This window comes from Cloeon dipterum, chromosome 3 (genome assembly GCF_949628265.1).
Source record: "Cloeon dipterum chromosome 3, ieCloDipt1.1, whole genome shotgun sequence".
NCBI lineage: Eukaryota > Metazoa > Arthropoda > Insecta > Ephemeroptera > Baetidae > Cloeon > Cloeon dipterum.
Window position 1 is genome coordinate 8763939 of NC_088788.1, and position 17797 is coordinate 8781735.

Here is a 17797-nt window from a genome sequence, read left to right on the forward strand (position 1 = left end):
AGTTCTTATATTTAAAATTTACATTGCGCAGCTGGTCGTGTACAAGAAAAAAATAATACTCGCAAGAACAACGGCAGCTATGAAATCGTTAATTTTTGTTTTCTCGGTTAAAAGAAGTGGCTGCATTCCAATCGAGCAGCAAGTTTTCCAGTTATCTTGCCACGAACCAAGTTGCTGGGGGTTTTCTCGAGAGTTAATAAATTTTACAATCAAATTTGTATATTTTAACGTACCATTGTCCCCACCAAAAATTTTTTACCATTGGTTTCCACAATCTTTCCGTAATTTTCAGGACCTAGAATTACAGAAAAATACGTGGTTTAGTTGAAGATCAGATAATTTAGGTTAAAAAAACTAAAAGCGTACTCCGAACTTTTCCTTCGGCGGTGAGTAATGACGTCTAAGGCAATTGAACGAAATTAAAAAGCTTAAAACAGTATGTAATTACACAAATGGACATGAGAGAAAAAAACATTATAATGCACTAATCTCTTCAACTATTGAAGGTATTTAAAGGAAGCAAAAGTTTGAGGTTTGAGGTGTATTATGTAATCATATATTACGTTTGGATAGCAAGCGTCAAAGCAATCAGATCCCTGGAAACGAAAGTTTTTAATAAAATAAATCAATAGAATTGTAAAAAATGATATCACAGCTTCATTGTCTGGTGCATCATCCTCTGCAAATCACAAAATTATATAAGTTTTTTATTGTTATTTCAATTGTATTGGCAAATAAACATCAATTTGCAAAACTCTCTTACCAAAAGATGATGCCAATATAAATGTTGAAGCTGTGGTTCCAGTTGTTTTTTTCGTCGTTTTAAATAACATAGTGCTGCTTTTTCTCCTTCTGGTGGTTGGCTTGCTGGTCGAGGTCTTTTTAAGCGCCTTTCCAACGCTCTTCTTGTTTCCAGCTGAATTGACGTTAGACTTACTCTTTTTATCTGCTGCTTTCTTCTGGGCATCAGCGATTGTGATAGCCTAAAATAGATGTCAATTTAAAAATCCAGAGTGATGATTATAAACAATCAAGCTCTCTTGAATTGAAGTATACACACTACCACAATTATGAGAATGGTGCACAATATGACAACACCGAGCGACTTCATCTCACTAAAATTTTATTTTAGCGTTAAATGGCTAGCAAAACCTGCCTGTGCGGAGACCAACGGAAGTGAAAATGAACATTTTCAGGATGCGCAGAACGAAAAATTGAGCGTGTGGCATATACTCTCTCCGTGGAAACCAGGAGCACTGCATCACATCAGATAGTGGAAATTTAGAGCTGTCAGCCATGTTTCAAAATGAAAATCGATTTTTGATACAAAAATGCAAATTTTTAGTCATGTTCCTTGCTGTTCATAAATGTGAGTGGAAAACATTCGTCCACTTTGGAGAAAATTGGTAAAATTTGAATCCTACCTGTATCTCTAGAACGAATAGTATGGAGATAGATTAGGATTCAACAATCCTGTCCCCCCCCCCTAATAGGGTTTGATAAATCTTAAAAATTTAAAAGACTCAAATTTCAGATCAACCAAAACATGTTTTATTTAATCTCAAGCCTTGTTAAAACCCAATAAACTCAAAACAAACATATCAATAACGGCAATTGATCATATTATGTGGGGATTACTCTTGGCGCCGCAGTTAACGGGGAGAGCAATAAAAGTACGAGACAGTGACTCTACCCATCTTGTAATGAGGCAGAGAACGCACTTTGGGAGAGCCTTTGGGTAGATAAAAAAAGCTAGGCTCCTGATCCAGTTTAAAATTGTTTTCCGAAATCTCTGGTTTGACTGTGGTGTCCGTGTCGCACCATTTCTCTTCATTATACTGCGTATCAGTATAAGTCTCGGCGAGGAAATTATCATAATTTTCTCCTTTAAAGATCCAATGTCAAACAAATTTGTCTTTGTAAATATTCTTAAACCACCATCCATCCAGTCTCTGAGTTTGTTGAATTCATCGAGGGATGTAGCAAATGGCTTTTGCATGCCAAGAGAGCAGCAATATTTTAATGCGTCGACATTTGTCTAAAATAAATTCATTTCGCAATCAACCTGTGAACTCGAATCAAAACCAAATCGTAATCACGTAGTTGCCTCGTGCGGATTTGAACCAATTTTGACCATCAATCCCAATAATAGATGAGCCTCCGTCACTTGCTAAGTTGAAATATCAATATTTATAAAAAAAAATAGTTAAGAAAAGTATCTCACTTATTCTGTTTATATCGTACGAGGCTTTAAGAGTAGTCTTTTTCATATAAATTCGTATTAGAAATACTTGCAAAAATAATAATTTCAACTTATATCAATACATTTAATGTGCACATGACGTTCTGTTGATAATAGCATGTTCGAGGTATTTTCGCTGCTGGCTCTACCTGAAATTTTGAAATTTGAGAATGGAGATATGCATATTTTCTTTTTAACTTTATTAACTCCTAAATTGTCGAACAATATCTTGTTGAAACCCTGAGGCAGCTGCTCTTTTACGCAGACGAACATTTCGTACACGCTCTGGCAAGCATCGCCATTTGGATCTGATTTGCATTGAGTCCTCCATTTATAATATATGCATCGAAATTTGAATTCTATATATGTACCCATTTTTGTGTTGCACTGATCAATAGCGTTATCTTTTGTTTTCAAGGATGTTTCCACGTCAAATTTTTCAAATAGGCGCATGGTATATCCACATTGCAGATATCCATTATCAATCTTATTTTATACAAGCAGTTACATAAATTGCAAATATATTTTGCTTAAGAAAAAATTAACCATTTCTAATCCGTCGCCGACGCATTTCAAATAACACTAAAAATTAAGAAACATTTTAAAGTTTATAGACATAGTCCAAAAGTGAGAGATGGTAACCTTCATCGCGTATGTGTAATTTTCCGTATCCTGAAGAGCATCAACTTGATCTAATTGAGTTAATGGTTGAAATATGATCAAATTGCTAATAATTATCGTTTCAATATAGCACCTTTTTGGAGACCGATCAGAGTAGTACACCTATTCAGGATTGATTTCACAGTTGTTCCAGATTGACGCGCCTGAATTTTTAGATATAAAAATGGAATGATAGAAAATATAAAGAATTATATTTGCATCACTATTTCAACACATTAAATACAAGGGAAAATCAAACGGGTTTCAATTGCGTTTTTTAATTATTCTATTAAGCCTTGTTCCGAATGTTAAGAAAACATAAGAATCTGCTAAACAAAAGTAATCTGACCTCGCAAACGTATCGCTTCTTTGCTCCACAGTCGGTCGTTTGCAGAGTGGTGCTGCCAAACATGGTGCTCATTTTGATTGTGACACAGCGCCCTTCCTTGCCATTAGGTTCACCGGCAGCCCAGAGGACTTCGCTCTTCAGGAAGGCCCTGTCCACGGAGCACCAACGGAAGTTGCCCTTGCAGTCCAGATCGGTGCCAGAGGTCCAAAACTCATCGGCGATGTCTCTGTATTTTCTCGCGAGTTTCGACAAACAGATACGTTTGGTAGCAGATTTGACGGAGAGCAGTTGCATTCCCAAAGCGCAGCATTTCTCACGGGCATCGTCGAAGGTTGTCTAAACATGAAATTCATAATAGAACACCTTAAAATTGAGATGCTAATGACAATACAATGATTCAATTATTAAATAAATATAGAAAGAATCTGAACCATTGTTCAAATTTCAACTCACAGATTCATTAGAAAACAGGAAATATCTGTTGCATGCTGAAAAATGTTCGCCGAATCCATATCTCACTATAGATAGAAAGAAAGAAAGAAATTGGTAACAAAAATGACATATGGTGAACTCAATTTTTAAGTGTACTATTTGATAAATCTACTCCTTTGTCAGCAAATTTCTTTATTGCATCCTGATGAATAGAAAAATAATTTTTTGAATCTGATAAATTTAATTTGAATTGATCGAACCTTTTTCTTGCATTGACGGTTGATGCCGCATCTGGCACCCATGCAAGTGCTGTTTACTATCTACAAAAAAAATTATTGCTAGCAATAATCTTAAATTGATTTTAATAAACTATGCAAACCATTTTATCATTCGGCTTCTTTGCAATCAATTCGCAGGCAAGATGTGGAGGTGACGGATCCGTGGTTTCATCAGTATTGCACAAAATGTTAGGCATTGAATATTTGGAAGTGCTAATATTAATAGAAATCGACACGCAGTTGTTATCGGTTTTATCAGAATTGTCTGTTATATCCAGCAACAGGTCATCGTCGATGGGCAGAGGAGTGTCTTTGGTACACCACGACCACATTCGACTAATCTCGTGTCTGAAGCCGCCAGTCCAGAATCGCGTATCCTTCTCGATCTCTATATTTAAATTTTGTAATGCGATATTCTGTTCGCGTATATAAAACGAATACTCGCCAGACTAGCGGCAGTTATGAAATCGTTAATTTTTGTTTCCTCGGTAAAAATAAGTGGCTGCATTCCAATCGAGCAGCAAGTTTTCCAGTTATCTTGCCACGAGCCAAGTTGCTGGCGGTTTCTCGTGAATTAATCAATTTCACAATAAAATGTGTTTATTTCAGCGTACCATTGTCCCCACCAAAAAGGTTTGACCTTTGATTTCCACAATCTTTCCGTACTGTTCAGAATCTAGAATTACAGATAAATATGTGGTTTTGTTGAATTTGAGATAATTAGGTTAAAAAACTGAAAGCGTACTCCGAACTTTTCCTTCGGCGGTGACAAATGACGTCTAGGGTGTTTGATCGAAATTAAAAAGTTTAAACAACAAGTATTTTACGCAAATGAACATGACAGAAAGGCTTTACCAATTCGAGATAATAATTAATTAAAATAAAAACAATATAATGCTCTGATCTTCAACTATTGAGAATTATTTAAAAGAAGCAAAAGTTTGATGTGTGCACGTGTCTCAGAAATAATAATTACGTTTGGATAGCAAGCGTCAAAGCAATCAGATCCCTGGGAACGAAAGTTTTTCATTAAATTAATTCAATAGAGTTGTAAGAAATGATTTCACAGCTTCATTGTCTGGAGAATCCTCTGCAAATCATAATAACAATTAAAATAAATTATTTATTTATAATTGTTTCACTTTTATATTTTATTGTTGAGAAAACATGAATTTGTAAAAATCGCACCATTGAAAGGTGTTGCCAATTTGAATGCTGAAGCTGTAGTTACAGTTGTTTTTTTTCGTCGTTTTCAATAACATTGTGCTACTTTTTCTCCTTCTGGTGGTTGACTTGCTGGTGGTGGTCTTTTTAAGCGCCTTTCCACTGCCCATCTTGTTTCCAGCAGACTTGACATTAGACTTATTCTTTTTGTCTGCTGCTTTCTTCTGGGCATCAGCAAGTGTGATAGCCTGAAATAGAATTCGATTTTAAAAAATCCAGAGTAATGATTACTAAAAATAATTAATCTATTCAATATAAGTTTAATTTACCACAATTATGAGAACTGCGCAGAATGTGACAACACCGAGCAACTTCATCTCACTAAAATTTTATTCTATCATCAAAAAGCTGGAAAAACCATCCGCTGCGCAGACTAACGGAAGTGAAAATGGAAATATACAGGATATCGAGAGAAAAACAAAGCGTGTAGCATACTCTCTCCTTGAAATCGAGTTTCAGGAAACTAGGAGCTCGGCATCCAACCATATTTTTCAGTTGAAATTTTGCGCTGTCAGCCATGTTTCAAAATAAATAATTGATTTTGTTACTAAAAAATTTTTAATCATGTTTTTTTGCTGTTCTTCAAATTAGAGTGGTAAATAATACGGATATTTTTAGAAAATTGTTAAAATTTGAATTTATATGTCGAAAGGATAGATTGATTAGGATCCAATAATTCTGTTCCCCCCCCCCAATATAATTCTTATTGAGGGCTACAGGATTTTTGGCAAATTGTCGGATTTATACTTTCCTTAAACAGTTAAAATTTGAAATTTATTTCAAAGTAATTAAATCTGGGTTAATTTGGCTTAAAATTTTACCCAAAACTTTTTAAATTATTTTAGTGTTCAAAAATTGTGTTGGTATCAAGCGGTACCAAGTGCCAAAGCCAAGATTCTTTCAAAGATGGCAATATTAAAAAAAATCATGATGTAAACATGAATAAACGCACTCCTAGCATTTGGGAATTAAAATTATCCGTGCCGCAGAACAATATTTCAAAGAAGGTTGTACAATCATCTCTTTTCCACAGTAAAGGTTTAATAAAAATTAAAATTTTGTAAGACTCAAATATCAGATCAACCAAAACATGTTTTATTCAATCTCAAGCCTTGTTAAAATCCCAAAAACTCCAAACAAATCAGCAAAGGCAATAATTGATCATTGTTACATATTCATAGCCTGGAAAATCATATTATGTGGGGATTTCGCCTGGCGCCGCATTTAAAAGGGAGTCTTGCAATAAAAGTACGAGACAGTGACTCTGTCCATCTTGGAATGAGGCAGAGAACGCACTTTGGGAGAGCCTTTGGGTAGATAAAAAAGCTAGGCTCCTGGTCCAGTTTAAAATTGTTTTCCGACATCTCTGATGGATTGACTGTGGTGTCCGTGTCGCACCATTTCTCTTCATTAGTCTGCGAATCAGTGTGTCGGCGAGGAAATTATCATAATTTTCTCCTTTAAAGTTACATTGTCAAAAAATAGTTATTTTTAAATTTTCTTAAACCACCATCCACCTGTCTCTAAGTTTGTTGAATTCATCGAAGGATGTAGCAAATGGCTTTTGCATGCCAAGAGAGCAGCAATATGTATACATGTAGGCATATGTCTGAAATAAACTCATTGCACAACCGCAGATTGAGCTTAAATAACAATAATTATTTACGTAATTGCCTAGTGCGGATTTGAACCATATTTGACCATCAACCCCAGTAACAGATGATCCCCCATCGAGGGCTAAGTTGAAATATCATTATTTATAAAAATAGTTAAGAAAAATATCTCACTTGTTCCGTTTTTATCGAACAAGGCCCCAATAATGGTCTTTTTAATACAAATTCGTATTAGAAATACTTGCAAAAATAATAATTTCATCTTATATCAATACATTAAATGTGCATTGGACGTTCTGGTTATAATAGCATCTTCGAGGTATTTTCGCTGCTGGCTCAGCCTGAAATATTGAAATTTTTGGGGGAAAAATATAGACATTTTATTTCTAACTATATCATTTTCTGAATTGTCGAACAATATCTTTTGCTCTATAACACAGATGAAAATTTCGTACACGCTCTTGCGAGCATCGCCATTTGGATCTGATTTGCATTGAGTTCTCCATTTATAAAATATGCCTCTCGATATTTGAATTCTTTTACTCATTTTTGTGTTACACTCATCAAAAGCCTTTTCTTTTGTTTGCAAGGATTTTTCCACGTCATAATTTTCATATTGGTGCATGGTATTTCCATATTGCACAGCTCCATTAATAATCTTATTTAATACAAGCAGTTACATAAATTGTAAATATATTTGGCTTGAGAAACAATTAACCATCCGACGCATTTCAAATAACACTAAAAAGTGATGTACAAAAAGTGAGATACAATTTTCACTGAACGAAAATTCCCGCGATCTCTGGTCAAGACCTCCCGCTGCGCGTCCGCGATGTGTGTTTCCTATGCTACCACGGTGGCTTAGCTTTTGTTCACGGCTTTGTTCGTGATTTTGCCCCCAATACACCGCGGATTCGTGTTGTGTGGTTGGTTTCGTTTTCTTTGTGTTGTATTCTTTTGGCTGTTCTCCTTTTTGAAGTTATTTCTGTGAATTCGTTTCAAACTATTTATACGTAGCTTCTTCCAAATCTTTCTCGGTGATTCCCAGGCGATTTTGTCATTGAATTGATCTTTTCTGAAGAATGTTTTTCTTCTTTTTCTTCGTCTTGTGACAGGTATTTCTGCTGCTTTTCTACGCCATTGAGGCGAAATCAGCGTTTCGATTTTTGGTGAGGAAAATAACGCTGAAAAACAAAAATTCCTTAGATTACTTCAGATGTAGGAGCAACCTTTTCCCCCACTATCACCTTATGAATAAAGCGACCCCTCTGTGCGTTAGCGAGCGAGGAGGAGCTCATTGTAGGGTAGGCCGTCGCGAACGGCGGTCGTCGTTTCTGAGAATAAATACTCTACTACAGCATCCTGTATCTCGTGACCAAGTGCTGTGAAGCGAAATCAGCGTTTCGATTTTTGGTGAGGAAAATGGCAATAAATAATTTACTTTAGATTAAATATGATGAATTAATCCCTCATTCTGACATATTTACACGTTACAATGGCGAAAAACTAATCTGATCAATAAAATTTATTCATCATTTTCTTATTAAAATTTTTTAAGCCAGCAATTAATTAAATATTTTTCTTTTTAGAGTACAGCATCCTACTACACAGTTTAGACGCAGCTCCTTAATACATCTTCAATATATCAGGTATTATTTGTCTATATTCTGCACAATTAAAATTAAAATTAAAATGATAAATATAAGTGCCATATGATGATCTTTAGCGGATGTTCAATTTAATATTCAGCATTGAAAAATACGTCCGGATAGCTTTTTAAACAAACAATACAAAAAAATTTTAAACTGATTCAGTACTAATTTACTCACCAATGTTGATTTTTATGCTTGTTTGGCTTACAAATTTTAGCTTTACTCAATCTTTTTTGGTTTTATGGCATTCATTATAAAAGTAAATTTATTTCCAAAATTACATAGTTGCGATTTTAAAATCTTTTACCAAGAGAGTTTTTAATTTTTAACTCAATATGTGGATTTTAAAACTAACAAGCAGTCTATTAAAAAAATATTTCTCCTGTTAATATCTTATGAAGGTCAGCTGGCGCAAAAAAATCATGCTTTATATTAAGTTGAAATTAATCAATTGCTTAGCACATCAAGAATAAATTTTTGTTGTTTGACTGTTTCCTACCAGATTTTTAATTTATTAAATTGTCTCTTACTCTTTTAGAGGCAAAAATTTGACGAGACGAGGAAATCAAGGAAAAATTCTCTACGCTTCAACCAAGTTTCCAAAACTTGATAACCGGTAAGAAAAAACATTTAGTCCATATTTTAAAATCTATTTTAAATAAAATTAAAATAATACGCGCAATGATGTCGTTTAGCGGATGTTGATTACGATAATCAGCATTGAAAAATTACGTTCAACTGGAATTTTATAGAGCATTAATTTAATTTTAAATTTAATTTAGGGCCAGTTTAATTTAACGATTCATATATTTGCGTTTTTAAATTCTCGTTAGTAAAAATTTTTTCATTTAATTAAATTAGGATTTTTTAAACTCACAAGTCTATTAAAAATAAACTTCATCTTATTTATATCTTAACGATATCAGTTGTCGTAAAATTTAGTGCTCTTTATCAAGTTGAAATAAGTATTATTCTGAGCGCGTCAAGAATTATTTTATATTGTTTGTCTGTTTCCAATCAGATTATTAATATTTTCTACTCTCTTAAATTTTCAGAGGCCAAATTTTGACGAGATGAAGAAACAATGGAAAATTAGTTACTGCACTTTAAAGAAGTCTCTAACATTTGATTGAGGGTAAGAAACTGTATTCGTCCTTTCTCAAAATTCGTAGCAATATTTAATATTAAAGATTTTAAAACAATTTTATAAAGCCAAATGCTGATAAAACCGCAGGTAGAATATAATATTTAGCATTGAAAAATTGCGTTCAGCTGGTTTTTTTTATAGAGTTATCAGTTATTTGTCAAATTTCAATGATTAAAAATGAAATTAAAAAATGTGGCAAATAATGATCCAAATAATAATACAATGATTTCGAACATATAATGTTAAACGAAAATATGTGAATCGTGCAGAAAATTTAAATATAACTTGTTTGAGTTTCTAATTTATAGTTGCATCATTAAATTGTTTTTTTTAATTTTTTTTTCTTTGCATTCTGTTTTATTATTGCTTGTTTATTCTCACCAAATAGATGCTATATTAAAATACTTACTTGTCATATTAAAACAAAGCATATGCCAGCTAGGGCGTGAAATTCGTGCTTTATATTAAATTGATATTAAATCAAATCTGATAGGCTTTGCCAAACATGATTTTCGAATTAGGCTTTTCCACATATCAGAGTTTAACTTGATTCTCTTTTACTTTTAGGACAACCAATTTGACGAGAATCTGCAGAGAATCCGGTGAAAATTAAAAGGTGAATATTAAAAAGTATCACAGAAAACTCTGATTCAATTTTAAAATTTTTAACTTTTTGTTCACAGGTCAAAAATAAGCAGTCTTTACTAGGAGACATGTTATATGAATGTTCTCCGTCACACACAATTGTTATTATGTAAAGTTTTGAGTGATATTTTAATAAACTTTCCTGAACTTTAAATTTCGAATATTTGTCAACAATGATATTGATATTGGTCCTAAAAGAGGTTTCAAGTTGTTATTTAACTTTTGTAGAGACAACATCTTTTTTTTAATTATTTTCAATAAAACTTGTTAAAAATCTATAAATCTATAATTCAATAAATAAAATTATTCACACCCTAGCGGGGTTGAGTGTCACGTGACCGCTGGAACTATGCCTGTGCTTCACTGCTCTCGATGGATATGAGCATGCATAGAGTACTGTCGCCGGCAAACAAGCTGAAGCGTTCTTCCCAAGCAATCAATAGCGTATTTTCTCGACAAAGTTTCAGCAACTAACTGTCAAAATCAAATCTTATATATTTTGGAAATAAAAAGCAGACATTCGTTATTGAATTTTGAATTTATTTCTGCTAGTCAAGCGGAATGGTTAAAATTGTGTTATATAGGTTTAAAATTTTTTTATTGTCTCTATCACACCGCGGTGTGTTTCCTAGTCTTGAAAACATTCAGCTCCGCAAAATAATCATTGCCAAAATCTGGATTTATTGAAGAATCACATTATTTAATATTCAGACGATTTTATTTCGAAAATGCTGAATTTGAGAAAATTTTGCTGAGTGGGGAAAAACTGGAAATTTAATCAGCTATCTGAATTTATGCAGTATTTAACGCAACTATGAACAGGTGAATTTTAATGAAGCCAAACACAGACCCCATTTTGAAAATCTGCGATTTTTGAAAAAATAAAAAATTACTTTCAAGACTCAAAAGCACTATTTTTTTTTATTTTCTCACTATTAAATTTACATAAATTTTCTCATCCCGGAAGCGAATCACGAATCACAGCGAACGGAGAGGGAAGAGAGCCAATCGCTGACTGACGCATAAAGCGGCCGCCAAATGCACCCTCTCCCCGAGTTATCGAGGAGGCTGCATTTGGCCCGTTTCACAGAGGGTTTTCCGACAAAAGACCATACTCCGCCTCAGATCCTCCATTTCACCGCGCAAAGCGTGAGGCACCCTGTAAAGCGCGTTGTACGTTTTTGAATCCACACGCTAGCTGGTATCACAATATTTTATCAGCATTTTAAAAAAAATCACGCAATAAACACAGCTTATGGTTAACAGTCCGTCATTGAGTGATTGAGGCTCATCGCGAATTACAAAGTTCACTGAACGAAAATTCCCGCGATCTCTGGTCAAGACCTCCCGCTGCGCGTCCGCGATGTGCCTTTCCTCTTTTACCCCGGTGGCTAAGCTTTTGCTCACGGCTTTGTTCATGATTTTGCCCCCAATACACCGCGGATTCGTGTTGTGTATGCGTTGTTGGTTTCGTTTTTCTTTGTGTTGTATTGTTTTGCTGTTTTCCTTTTGGACGGTATTTTGTGAATTCGTGTCAAACTCTTTAAACAGTAGCTTCTTCGGAATCTTTCTCGGTAATTCCCAAGCGACTTTGTCATTGAATTGATCTTTTCTGAAGAATGTTTTACTTCTTTTTCTTCGTCTTTTGACAGCTTTTGCAACTATGAGATGTTCCTGCTGCTTTTCTATGCAACAAATCATCTTGTTTACTTGTGCAGTTTTGATGATATTTGACTCAAATTTTTAATTTCAAAGGTAGTCAAATCAATAGAGAATATTCACATAGCTATAAGAGATATTTCAGTCTGAGGTGCACTTGGAAAATCACGTCAAGAAAACCAACAGCGCGCGCGCGTTTTTACGAACACAATGTCAATTAATCGAGTTTCATTATAGCCATCTTTATATTTAAAAAAATGCAATCTAGCCTAAGGTGTAGTTTTTACATTGATTTTTTTCGGAAAAGAAATGGGCGCTGGATTATTTTCTATCGCACATTCGATAAAAACTAGAAATTTCAGAACGGGTGCTTGTTTTCACTCTTATGGAACCATTGCTGTTTAGCATTAAGGGGCCCAAAATCCTTGCTCAAATATAATTTTCCTAACTAGTCGCGTCATTTCCCACTGGCATGCTCTATTATTATAATTGCTTTGATGAAATGCATTAAATATAAAGATTAAAAAGCAAGAAAGGGGCGAACAGTACTACCGATATAAAGCTAAAAAGATCGATCATTGTATATAATATCAAGCCGTACCGATGCGCAAAAATTTTAACTATCACTGATCAGATTCAGTATAGACTTCTTTGTTGCCATCGGTGCTTTTTCAGAGGGAGGAAATTTAAGCAAAATTGCAGTCCTTGAGCTCTAATAGCACGGATGTACTGCTTTGTAGGAAAAAGCACGCGGGCCGAATACATTGCGGGCTGGCGGCTACAGACGCTGTTGTGGCCGGTCTCTCGCGTCGCCTCGCGTCCGTGCTGTGCTGCTTGCACGCTTGATGGCAAAAAATTGTACAAATCAAGAACTTTAAAAACATTCACGATTGGCGCGATCAGGAGTTGTTATGCAACGTGCACCACTTTCGTACTCAACGGCACAGTGTCCGCCTTATAAATCCGTCGGTAATAAGTTTTATTAAACGCATCAGCTTTATCGGTCAGGGGCGAGCAGTTGAGCAGCAGTAAGACGCCGAATTTGGAGATTATATTTAGAGTAATAAGAGAACTATATTAGTTTGAATGATATCGACGCAAAGCGGTACGCGGGTATGATGGAACAAGAAAAAATATGAGTGACCAATCCGACCAATCATTCAACTATCTAGGCTCTTTCCCTATCCCCTGCGACAATGCCCCCCTCCCCCATTTGCGCTGTCCCGTGGCGAAGGCTGGGACGACTCAGCGCAAAGCGGGCACTAGTGAAGCGCTCGAAGGCCGAAGCATTCTTGTTCAAGATTTGTTTGAGAGAACACGTGCTGCATCGAGATGACAAACTTTCAAAAGTTTAGTGCACAGGGAACACTTAAAAGGTAATTTCAACCCGCGTCGTCCGTCCACCCCATACATAGTAATAACTAATTTAATTATTTGTTTATTTCTCTCCCATGTCGTTTACATAGATACAAAGATAATAATGTATAAATAGAAACATCAATTTCTCGTAATAGCGGCTGTTTCAGCCCCAAAGCCACGTCAGCAGTATTTGGCCTCGAACATTAAATTCAGTCTAAATGAAAGCTGCCAAAAAAATTAAATCAGCAATTCAACACGGCCGCCTTTATTCAATAATTTACAAAGCTATTCGCGTTTTATACCACGTTGCCGAAAACTTTGTTGTTTGACTGTTTCCTATCAGAGATTTTTAATTAATTCAGGTGTCTTTTATTTTTTCAGAGGCAAAAATTTGACGAGACGAGGAAATCAAGGAAAAAATTTCAACGCTTCAACCAAGTTTCCAAAACTTGATAGCCGGTAAGAAAACATTTAGTCCACATTTTAAAATCTATTTTCCATAAAATTAAAATAATACGCGCAATGATGTCGTTTAGCGGATGTTGATTACGATAATTAGCATTGAAAAATTACGTTCAACTGGAATTTTATAGAATATTATTCAAAATCTAATTTTAAATTTAATTGAACGCCAGTTTAATTTAACGATTCATATATTTGCGTTTTTAAATTCATTTTAGTAAGAAATTTTTCATTTAATTAAATTAGGATTTTTAAACTCACAAGTCTATTAAAAATAAATTTCATCTTATATTTTTTATCTTAACGATATCAGTTGTCGTAAAATTGATGTGCTTTTTATCAAGTTGAAATAAGTATTATTCTGAGCGCGTCAAGAAATATTTTATTTTGTTTGTCTGTTCCCAATCAGATGATTAATAATTTCAACTCTCTTAAATTTTCAGAGGCCAAATTTTGACGAGATGAGGAAGCAATGGAAAATTAGTTACTGCGCTTTACACAGAAGTCTCTAACATTTGATTGACGGTGAGAAACTGTTTTTGCCCTTACTCAAAATTCGTAGCAATATATAATATTAAAGATATTAAAACAATTTTATAAAGCCAAATGCTGATAAAACCGCAGGTAGAATATAATATTTAGCATTGAAAAGTTGCGTTCAGCTGGTTTTTTATAGAGTTATCAGTTATTTGTCAAATTTCAATGATTAAAAATGAAATTAAAAAATGTGGCACATAATGATCCAAATAATAATACAATGATTTTGAACATATAATGTTAAACGAAAATATGTGAATTGAGCAGAAAATTTAAATATAACTTGTTCGAGTTTCTAATTTATAGTTGCAGCATTAAATTGTTTTTTTTTATTTTTTTTTGCATTCTGTATTATTATTGCTTGTTTATTCTCACCAAATACATGCTATATTAAAATATTTACTTGTCATATTATAACAATGCATATGCCAGCTAGGGCGTGATATTCGTGCTTTATATTAAATTGATATTAAATCAAATCTGAGAGGCTTTGCCACACATAATTTTCGAATAAGCTTTTCCAGATATCAGAGTTTAACTTGATTCTCTTTTACTTTTAGGACAACCAATTTGACGAGAATCTGCAGAGAATCCGGTGAGAATTAAAAGGTGAATATTCAAAAGTATCACAGAAAACTGTTATTCAATTTTTAAATTTTAAACTTTTTGTTCACACGTCAAAAATTTATAATATTAAAGATATGAAAACAATTTTAAAGCCAATGATGATATTACCGTATGTAGAATATAATATTTGGCATTGAAATATTGCGATCAGCTGGTTTTTTATAGTTATCAGTTATTTGTCAAATTTCAGTAAATTTCAATGATTAAAAATAAAATTAAAAAATATGGCAAATAATTATTAATGATGTAATTAATAACACGGTGGTTTTGAACATATAATGTTAAACGATAATATGCGTATTGTGCAGAAAATTTAAATAAAATTTGATCGAGATTCTATATAATTTAAAGCTGCATATAGTTAAATTGTTTTTTTCAATTTTTTTTTCTTTGCATGCTGTATTATTATTGCTTTTTTATTCTCACAAAAAGATGTACATACATGCTATATTAAAATATTTACTTGTCGTATTTAAACAAAGCATATGCCAGCTAGGGCGTGAAATTCGTGCTTTATATTAAATTATGATATTAAATCAAATCTGAGGCTTTGCCACACATAATTTTCGAATCAAGCTTTTCCAGATATCAGAGTTTAACTTGATTCTCTGTTATTTTTAGGACTAGAGATTTGACGAGAATCTGCAGAGAATTCGGTGAGAGTTAAAAGGTGAATATTAAAAAGTATCACAGAAAACTCTTATTCAATTTAAAAATTTTAAACTTTTTCACAGTTCAAAAATATATAATATTAAAGATATTAAAACAATTTTAAAGCCAATGATGATAAAACCGCAGGTAGAATATAATATTTAGCATTGAAAAATTGCGTTCAGCTGGTTTTTTTAGAGTTATCAGTTATTTGTCAAATTTCGTTAAATTTCAATAATTAAAAATAAAATAAAAAAAGATGGTAAATAATTATTAATGATGCAATTAATAACACGGTGGTTTTGAACATATAATGTTAAACGATAATACGCGTGTTGTGCAGAAAATTTAAATATAATTTGATTGAGATTCTAATTTATATAGCTGAATAATTAAATTGGTTTTTAAATTTTTTTCTTTGCATTCTGTATTATTATTGCTTGTTTATTCTCACCAAAAGATTTTAATATGCTATATTAAAATATTTTCTTGTCGCATTAAAACAAAGCATATATGCCAGCTAGGGCGTGAAATTCGTGCTTTATATTAAATTGATATTAAATCAAATCTGAGGCTTTGCCACACATAATTTTCGAATAAGCTTTTCCAGATATCAGAGTTTAACTTGATTCTCTTATACTTTTAGGACAACCAATTTGACGAGAATCTGGAGAGAATCCGGTGAGAATTAAAAGGTGAATATTAAAAAGTATCACAGAAAACTGTTATTAAATTTTTAAATTTTAAACTTTTTGTTCACACGTCAAAAATTTATAATATTAAAGATATGAAAACAATTTTAAAGCCAATGATGATATTACCGTATGTAGAATATAATATTTAGCATTGAAAAATTGCGATAGCTGGTTTTTTTATAGTTATCATTTATTTGTCAAATTTCAGTAAATTTCCATGATTAAAAAATATAATTAAAAAATATGGTAAATAATGATGCAATTAATAACACGGTGGTTTTGACCATATATTGAACATAGACTGTAAAACGAAAATATGCGTATTGTGCAGAAAATTTAAATATAATTTGTACGAGATTCTAATTTATAGTTACATATTTAAATTGTTTTTTTTATTTTTTTTTCTTTGCATTCTGTATTATTATTGCTTGTTTATTCTCACCAAATACATGCTATATTAAAATATTTACTTGTCATATTAAAACAAAGCATATGCCAGCTAGGGCGTGAAATTCGTGCTTTATATTAAATTATGATATTAAATCAAATCTGAGGCTTCGCCACACATGATTTTCGAATCAAGCTTTTCCAGATATCAGAGTTTAACTTGATTCTCTTTTACTTTTAGGACTAGTAATTTGACGAGAATCTGCAGAGATTCCGGTGAGAATGAAAAGGTGAAGAATAAAAAGTATCATAGAAAACTACTGTTATTCAATTTTAAAATTTTAAACTCTTTGTTCACAGGTCAAAAAGCAGCAGTCTTTACTAGGCGACTTGTTAAATGAATGATGTCCGTCAAACATAATTGCTATTATGTAAAGTTTTGAGTGATATTTTAATAAACTTTCCTGGACTTTAAATTTTGAATGTTTGTCAACAATGATATTGGTCATAAAAAGTTGTTAATTAATTTTTGTAGAGGCAACATCTTTTTTTTTAAATATTTTCAATAAAACTTGTTAAAAATCTACATATAATTCAATATATAAAATTATTGACACCCTAGCGGGATTGAGTGTCATGTGACCGCTCGAACTGCTTGTGCTTTACTATGCTCTCGATGGGTATGAGCATGCATAGAGGACTGTCGCCGGCAAACAAGCTGAAGCGTTCTTCCCAAGCAATCCATAGCGTATTTTCACAACTAAGTTTCAGCAACTAACAGTCAAAATCAAATCTTATATATTTTGGAAATAAAAAGCAGGCATTCGTTATTGAATTTTGAATTTATTTCTGCTAGTCAAGCGGAATGGTTAAAATTGTGTTATATAGGTTTTTCTAGCTTTAAAATTTTTTATTGATTCTATCACACCGCAGTGTGTTTCCTATAGTCTTGAAAACATTCAGCTTCGCAAAATTATCATTGCCAACAAATGGATTTTTTGAAGAATCTCAAAATTTGATTATTAGTTTATTTCAAATCTGGCAAGCGTGACTTTACTGATTTTTAAAAGGACTTACATTCACAAGTTGGTGTTCGAATTTCGATATTAGGGCACTTCCGCTGTGATTTCAGTCCGGTTCACTTAATATGTTTTCTTTTGACGTGCAAAAGTCCAACG

General features: G+C 33.1%; 2 protein-coding genes across 2 annotated transcripts; both read right to left on the reverse strand.

The window, feature by feature from the left end:
- Positions 1 to 18: 18 nt before the first annotated feature.
- Positions 19 to 1111, reverse strand: LOC135941282 (uncharacterized). Its single transcript, XM_065486656.1, has 7 exons — positions 1064 to 1111; positions 764 to 983; positions 654 to 679; positions 564 to 596; positions 367 to 400; positions 234 to 295; positions 19 to 174 (listed from the first exon to the last, which is right to left on the reverse strand). The coding sequence occupies exons 1-7, from the start codon at positions 1109 to 1111 to the stop codon at positions 19 to 21; spliced, it is 579 nt and encodes a 192-aa protein (XP_065342728.1).
- Positions 1112 to 1567: 456 nt separating this feature from the next.
- LOC135939591 (uncharacterized) lies at positions 1568 to 5193 on the reverse strand. The gene is made up of 21 exons (XM_065484060.1): positions 5150 to 5193; positions 5029 to 5051; positions 4938 to 4970; positions 4707 to 4740; positions 4576 to 4637; positions 4403 to 4517; positions 4063 to 4349; positions 3944 to 4003; positions 3840 to 3885; positions 3705 to 3769; positions 3252 to 3587; positions 2997 to 3066; positions 2885 to 2934; positions 2789 to 2824; positions 2614 to 2728; positions 2450 to 2550; positions 2326 to 2391; positions 2225 to 2261; positions 2100 to 2170; positions 1939 to 2038; positions 1568 to 1885 (listed from the first exon to the last, which is right to left on the reverse strand). Exons 5-21 carry the CDS (start codon positions 4576 to 4578, stop codon positions 1653 to 1655), a joined length of 1791 nt encoding a protein of 596 aa, XP_065340132.1. The 5' UTR covers positions 4579 to 4637; positions 4707 to 4740; positions 4938 to 4970; positions 5029 to 5051; positions 5150 to 5193; the 3' UTR covers positions 1568 to 1652.
- Positions 5194 to 17797: the final 12604 nt, after the last annotated feature.

Bases quoted from the DNA above. Each gene is read 5' to 3' on its own strand.
- LOC135941282 (XM_065486656.1), bottom strand. From the start codon at position 1,111: ATGAAGTCGCTCGGTGTTGTCATATTGTGCACCATTCTCATAATTGTG. The intron at 680-763 runs GTAAGAGAGTTT...TGTGATTTGCAG, and splicing joins TATATTGGCATCATCTTTTG to AGGATGATGCACCAGACAAT. The intron at 401-563 runs GTAATATATGAT...CAATTGCCTTAG, and splicing joins TTGACGCTTGCTATCCAAAC to ACGTCATTACTCACCGCCGA.
- LOC135939591 (XM_065484060.1), bottom strand. The intron at 2,935-2,996 runs GTGCTATATTGA...TAACTCAATTAG, and splicing joins TCTGATCGGTCTCCAAAAAG to ATCAAGTTGATGCTCTTCAG. The intron at 1,886-1,938 runs GTGGTTTAAGAA...GGATCTTTAAAG, and splicing joins ACTCAGAGACTGGATGGATG to GAGAAAATTATGATAATTTC.